Here is a 6,653-nt window from a genome sequence, read left to right on the forward strand (position 1 = left end):
GCCTACCCCAAACTTGATACTGATTTACAAAAAGAACATAAAGTGATACCAATTCGTTGCCCTAGCCCCAATTGTAGTACTTATATGCAATTAACTCTGGTGCAATCAAACGAAACGAAACGAGGACAGATTCCCTTTAACAGTACAAATATAGATAATCTATCTACATGTGTTTTTCATGTACATATAAATAGCATTGTCCAATCTGCATGCAGGAACCATCTGATTATTGATCTATGATATCGTCTGTCGCCGTTGGTGTGGCCGCCGGCAATATTTGGCTGCTTCCTCCCCACTTCCTTATCCTCTCTTTGGCCAACATAGCCTGCACCGTAAAAAGTTCAGACATTTCTTAAAACAAAGATATGCTCAGCTATGATCGAGTCATTATCTATAGAAAAAAGAAAGACTGAGATCGAGTGATATTAGTGTAGTACTGCACACCTGATTCTCCCACTTGGCTCGGAAGCAAATTATGAGAAGTATAGCAGTCTGCAGCAGCGTGCCAATTGACATGCCCACCCAAATCCCCTTCAGTGCAGAGATACATTGTTGTATATTCAGAGCAGGTTATGAATCCAGAAATATTTTAAGTTGATTTGGTTTTGCTCTTACCAATGCACCAAGTTTTAGCTTGAAGCCAAAGAGGACTCCCAGTGGGATGCCAAACAAGTAGTAGCACACAATGTTTATGAACGCCACAAGCGTCTGCCACCCTGCTCCTATCGCCACACCTGCAAAGCGAGATGTTCCAATTGTCATTGGGCTCACTGGTTTAATTTGGTAACTGATTGGCGTAATGGTACGTGCCTGAGAGCACAGGTTGGATGCTGTTCAGGAAGATGGATGCTGCAAGAAGGTAGCCAAGCTTTGCAGCTCCCTTCACCACCCTGTCGTTGTCGCTGAAGAACCGTGGCAGCTCGGTCCTCCAGATGAGGAACACGGCGAGGAAGACCGCCCCGATGGCGGCCGACGTCGACACCGCTATGATCATGGAGAACTTGGCCGCCTTAGGCCTGTTCGCGCCCAGCTCGTTCGACACCCTAACACTGCATCTCGAGAACTTTCACATTAGCAAAAATACTGATGAATTTTGTACGTCTATTTTTATACAGTTGCAGTTTTGTGCTAAGAGTACTATTTGTGTTGTGCGTGCATTATCTATATACCTCACTGCTGCATTGAAGCCTATTGCCACCATAAGGGTCCAGAGCTGGTAATTGATGCTGTAAAACAATTTAGACACGTTGATGTAAAAAAAAGAGTCAGACATGGAATACCGTTTAATCTTCGTCAGACAAACTCTATTGTCTGTGCGCGCATAGTTAGGTTGCAGGTTCCTCTGGTAAAAAACTGCTTACCAAACGGACATGACGTCAACCTGGAGTTGAGCATTCTTCAGGAGACCCACAAGGATGAGCACTGCACTGTAGTACCACAGCTCCAAGCTAGATAAGAACACATCGTGCATATACACAATTTAAATTAATCTGCTTGGTGATTGAATTATAATCGTATAGCCAGCTAAGAATTGAAACATGTACGAACCAGAGCATGACTGCAGAGGCGAGGGACAACTTGACGAAGGCGGTGAGATTATTGAAGGCCAGCACCGAGAACCCCTTCCACGCCTCCGGGAAGGAGCCGGAGACGAGGTAGGCGAACTGCGCAACGATAATGATCCACCAGGTGACATTCCCGATCATGGCGGCGCCAAAGAGGCCGTGGCCAAGGCGGGTGACGAAGACGTAGTTAAGCACGATGTGGAGGGCGAGCCCCGCGCCGGAGATGAAGGTCATGGCCCAGACCTTGCTCTGCGCCTGGAAGAACTTCTGCAGCGGGAAGTTGGCGGCGTAAGCGAACAACTGCGGGACGACCAACCGTGTGTACCGCCCGGCAACGGCGGAGATGGCAGTGGGCTGGTGGAGCGCCCGCAGGATGGGCGCCGTGAAGACATAGGTCGGCGCGAGTGCCAGCGCGGTGGCGCCGCAGATGATCCAAGAGCGCTGGATGTAGACGCCGAGCATGTCAACCTGCCCCGCACCCACCGCTTGCCCGCATAGCGTCTCCAGTGCGCTGCCCATGCCAACCTGCAAATGCAACCCCTAGCGTCATCACCTAGCGCGTGGGTTGTAGTTGCAACATATGCGTGCTCGAGAAAGAGTAAAATTTCAAACGCGGCCATGACTCGTGGTGGGCTTCAGCCAGAAGCCCAGAACACACCGAGATATAGTCACACCACATGGTGCACATACTATGTGGAAGGCGTGACAAAATCAAGTTTGCGTGACAAAATTCCACTCTAGCCACTCCTCTTTTACTGTTGGAGGCGTGCGGTAAAGATTAATGTATTTCATTTCCCCTTTATCTCTGACGATGGCCAATGCTAACCCTCTCTTGATTCTCCCTTTCTCCCTCTCGGCCACCCCAACGGTCCACCACCACCGACATCTTCATCTTCGGTGGCTACCGCCATTGGATCAGCCTCAAATTGAGCGTCTTCTCAATTAACTACTCATCTACATGTCTTTTTCATGACGTTGTTGCCACCCCACAGGGCCCCAACCCCTCATATTGACATACACCCCTCACGCACTCCCTGCTCATGGGTAACCAACAAACATGTAGGCTATGTAAAACAAATATTTGATATAGTATATGAACATATTTAAAATAATAAAGTAGTATATATACTACCACATGATAGTAGGTAAGACATGAGTGTAACAACACCAAATGGTAGGATGTAGCAAGTTTAAAATTGAAGTTATAGGTTTGTCCAAACTCAAATTTTTTTTTAAGTTTGACCAACTCTACAAAAAAAATGATACATCACTGTTCAAAAAATCGGTCGATTCAGTGATTTATCGTTAATGGGTGGGTGACTGATAAGATTATGCCATATCATCGAGAACGACATTTTGGAGCTCGGCCTCCATTGATGCCCTTTAAAAAATGAAAATTGTACTTTTTAGTTTAAAAAATTTCTGATAAAAAATGTACAAGTATATAAGGATGTGATGTGTATGTGTGTAAAATTTCAGGATGAAATACCTTAAGATGCGATCTGTGCAAAAAGAACAAACTCATGGACTTTTTGAATGAATAGTATCATGTGTTGAAAGTCATAGATTTGTCATTTTGCACAGCCCTCATTTCAACCTATTCCGTCCTAAAAATTTACACACATATGTGTTATTCCTACATCTATGTCTCTACTGTTTATAGAATTTTTTGAAATGTAAAAATATGAATTTTTTGAAATGTAAAAATATGAATTTTTTGGAATTTTTAACTTTTCAAAAACTGGCCTCCATGGAGGCCGAGCTCCAAAAGCAATTTTCAGATATCGTCATCATTTATCGTTTCGACCGATTTATTGCTCTGACAAGCGATTTATCGGGAATATACCGATAAATCGGGACTATTTCTAGCACTATGTGTGCAAGAACTATGTTTATTTCTGTTTTGTGGATCTTATTATGTAATATGTATGGTTGTCCTGTTTTGTTTATCATGTACAGCGATTCAAAGGCAATGAACCAAGATAACACTTCTGTCCAATATTTGTTTCTGTTGAACATATCATATTTTAGTGTGAGAAACCTGGGATTTGTAAAAAAATTGGCCATTGATAGTCAACCGATAAAATCGATAAATCGTCCGATTTTCGATTAATCTCTAATCCCCAGCCAACCGAGACGCAGCGATAACTGATATCCTCAACATTTAACGATCTACAATACCAAATACGCATAGTACAAAAACTTTTTCATAAATAATTTCTTGAGATTAATTTGATATTCTAGATGTTAATAAAAAATATCTATAGACTTGGCATGACATAAACAAGTTTGACTTGTTGCGACAAAATTATTTTAAAACGGAGTTAGTAGGTACTACGTTCGTCCTGACTTATTATTTGTCCCCTTCGTATTTTGTGCTAAATTTTAACCTTAGATTTAACTAACAAAATATTAATGCATGTGATAAAAAATAATATCATTAGAAACTAGGTCCAAATATGAATTCAGCAATAAAAATTTTGTGACATGCATTATTATTTTCTTAGGTAAATCTATTATTGAAGTTTAGCACAAAAGTAAGGGGATCAATAAACCAGAACCGAGGTAGTAGCAAGTAGGAATGCGCGCTAAATGACGTTCAACAATATATAAGCATGTTAATTGGCCTGCCTGCCTACGTTCTTCATGCGTACCATGACACCGTAGGCGAAGCCCTCGATGACGTTTATAGCGACGGTGACGGCGCCGAGCTCGACCTCCCCGATGTGGCCGACGAAGCCGATGGTGACGAAGCCGATGGAGAACTGGAACACGGTGGTGAGGATCGCCGGGAGCGCGATGTGCCACAGCACCTTTGACTCATGCCAGCTCTTGCTCCCCATCTGAACCATCTCCGCGCGGCCGGCACCGACGGTATATATGAAGTAGCTAATCCAAATCTACCTGTCGAACTCTCTTGCAACTTACTCTGTATACATGAACTCCCGGCCGACACATGCTCTGGCTAGAGCTTGCTGTTTCTGTACAAAGCCTGGTCGCAGCTAGCCAGCGAGCACACCTATATGTAGTAGCACCCGTTGGCTGTTGATGCATCGTTGTCGAGTCTAGCTTGTTGGGTGAAGTTGGGCCTCGTACACAGCTCTCCTTGGCCAGGTCGTGCCCAGCGAGGGGTTACACAGGTTAGGTCACTGGATGCGGCAGGTCGATCGGGTGGGTAGGTGGGATTGAAACCCCTCAAAAGAAAATTTAGGTAGTAGGCGGGACTGAGAGTCGCCTCGCTTGGCGCCAACCAGTGCTGCGGATTTCCTCTGATTTCAGAGGTTTCCATCAATCATTTATCCAAGGAATTTATCATTGCTCTGCCGAAGCGAGGTTGTTTTCATATTAGTTTACTTTTTCAATCGGTCGTGTGTGTGGTGATAGCCTGTAGCATATGCTTTTGTGCTTTCCTGCTATTCTTGTACATATTCCCGTCTTCTATAAAAACTAAGTTGAGAATGCTCGTGTGATGCTACGGAGTAACGGAAAAACATAATGATTAGATATATGCTCTTATTCAGAAATAGAACGACAGCATTTTATTTCTATTCACCCCCTCCGTCCACCCACCTTTATTCTCACAACCATGTCTTACCCCTCTTTCCAAATTCTTGTACTTGTACCGATTATATATATTTTTTCTTGAGCCATGGGTGTGGACAGTCTGTTAGGTAACTTGAGCCATCTTACCTACGCCTTAGTATGTGTCCATGTACAATGCATGTCTCTGACAACACACATTAATCAAGGATTTAGACAAAACTATCAGCTACAACAGTTATTTTTTTATGGAATGTGGAATGACTTTCTTGGAAACTCGATGTGAACTGCACAATTCACTATTCCTACTTGATACAAGTAATTTGAATTATCACATCTCAGCGATCAACATGCCTCACCCGCAAAAATAATAATCAAGCCTCACTTATTCAAGTATCAATTTTTTACTATATGTGGTCACCAACCATATAATCTCTTGTCTAAGTGCATTTTTTCTCATTGTATGTGGCACCAAAATATAATCATTTGAAATTCATACCCATTGAATATATTCCAATCAAAATTAGAAACATCCTTCTTGGAATACAATATTTACTAAAAAGGTCCTCACCGTTCTCTGAAACAAAACAAATAAACTCCATATATAGCATCCTAGTGAGAACGTTCACTAAAACAAATTGACCTGTCTAAAAATGGTATATGCAAAGCTGGTGGGGGCAAAAGATGGGCCGCTGCACCGAGGAATTGCATGGCATTTGAGCTGGAAGGAAGCAACATGAATGACTGAGTTTATTATCATGACCAAAATACACAAACGAAACAAAACATATATAGTGCTAAATTGCGGAACTGTATTTGGACTTCAGCAAACAACTATTCCTTTGATTGTCCATATAAAACATTCAAAGATGCACGGGCCACGGCAAGCAGCAGCTTGTCTTGGATGGAGGCCAGCGAGCAGCTAGACCTCCAAGGTCCGCACCGGGTGCTTCGCTAAGCAATGCTCCATGGATATCAGCAATGCCCATCAACTGAGCGAGCATTCTCAATAAAAATTCACCAATTTGCCCATTGAAGAAACAACGAGTGCCAAGGCAACAATTCTCTGTATCTTGCACGGATTGGTTCGTTACAGGCTACTTTTTTCGAACAATTTCTATCAGAGATCTATTGCAGCTTCTTGTCCAGTTTAGGAGATTCAACAAAATGCAGCTTGAGAGATCTCTCCGCTATCGGATGAAACTTGGATCCCACGTTTGCATTTTTTTATTACACAAGGCAAAGGAAAAAAAGAAATAATGAGATGGAAACTAATTAAGCATTTTGAACAAAATCAAGAGTAGTGATGTTACATTGTTACTGTCTAACGGAGCAACAGGTACAGTTTTGGAGGTGAACTTGGTGCAATATGCCAATATACCCCTAAATAAGAGATCTCAAGTCTCAACACAATTTTCAGTATTGTCTTATGTTATTTGCCAACCAATTAATACCACAACAGGTAGTGGATTATATAATTTATTTTTTTAAATGGTCACCGCGGGGAGTTAATCCCAACTGAATATTTCATTCGATTTTGCCTAGAAG

At 42.6% G+C, this 6,653-nt stretch overlaps 1 protein-coding gene across 1 annotated transcript; it reads right to left on the minus strand.

Annotated features, from left to right (window-relative positions):
* Positions 1-226: 226 nt before the first annotated feature.
* Positions 227-4,444, minus strand: LOC119352289 (protein DETOXIFICATION 29-like). The gene is made up of 8 exons (XM_037618973.1): positions 4,220-4,444; positions 1,549-2,090; positions 1,362-1,448; positions 1,170-1,226; positions 811-1,049; positions 616-734; positions 445-531; positions 227-325 (listed from the first exon to the last, which is right to left on the minus strand). Exons 1-8 carry the CDS (start codon positions 4,415-4,417, stop codon positions 227-229), a joined length of 1,428 nt encoding a protein of 475 aa, XP_037474870.1. The 5' UTR covers positions 4,418-4,444.
* Between the last annotated feature and the right edge of the window lie 2,209 nt (positions 4,445-6,653).

Source organism: Triticum dicoccoides, chromosome 2A (assembly GCF_002162155.2).
Source record: "Triticum dicoccoides isolate Atlit2015 ecotype Zavitan chromosome 2A, WEW_v2.0, whole genome shotgun sequence".
In the NCBI taxonomy this organism is placed as follows: domain Eukaryota; kingdom Viridiplantae; phylum Streptophyta; class Magnoliopsida; order Poales; family Poaceae; genus Triticum; species Triticum dicoccoides.

Excerpts from the sequence above, each read along its gene's own strand:
- LOC119352289 (XM_037618973.1), bottom strand. The coding sequence starts at position 4,417 with ATGGTTCAGATGGGGAGCAAGAGCTGGCATGAGTCAAAGGTGCTGTGG. Across the intron at positions 1,227-1,361 it reads GTTGACGTCATGTCCGTTTG|CATCAATTACCAGCTCTGGA; the intron begins GTAAGCAGTTTT and ends ATTGTTTTACAG. Across the intron at positions 735-810 it reads CATCCAACCTGTGCTCTCAG|GTGTGGCGATAGGAGCAGGG; the intron begins GCACGTACCATT and ends CTCGCTTTGCAG.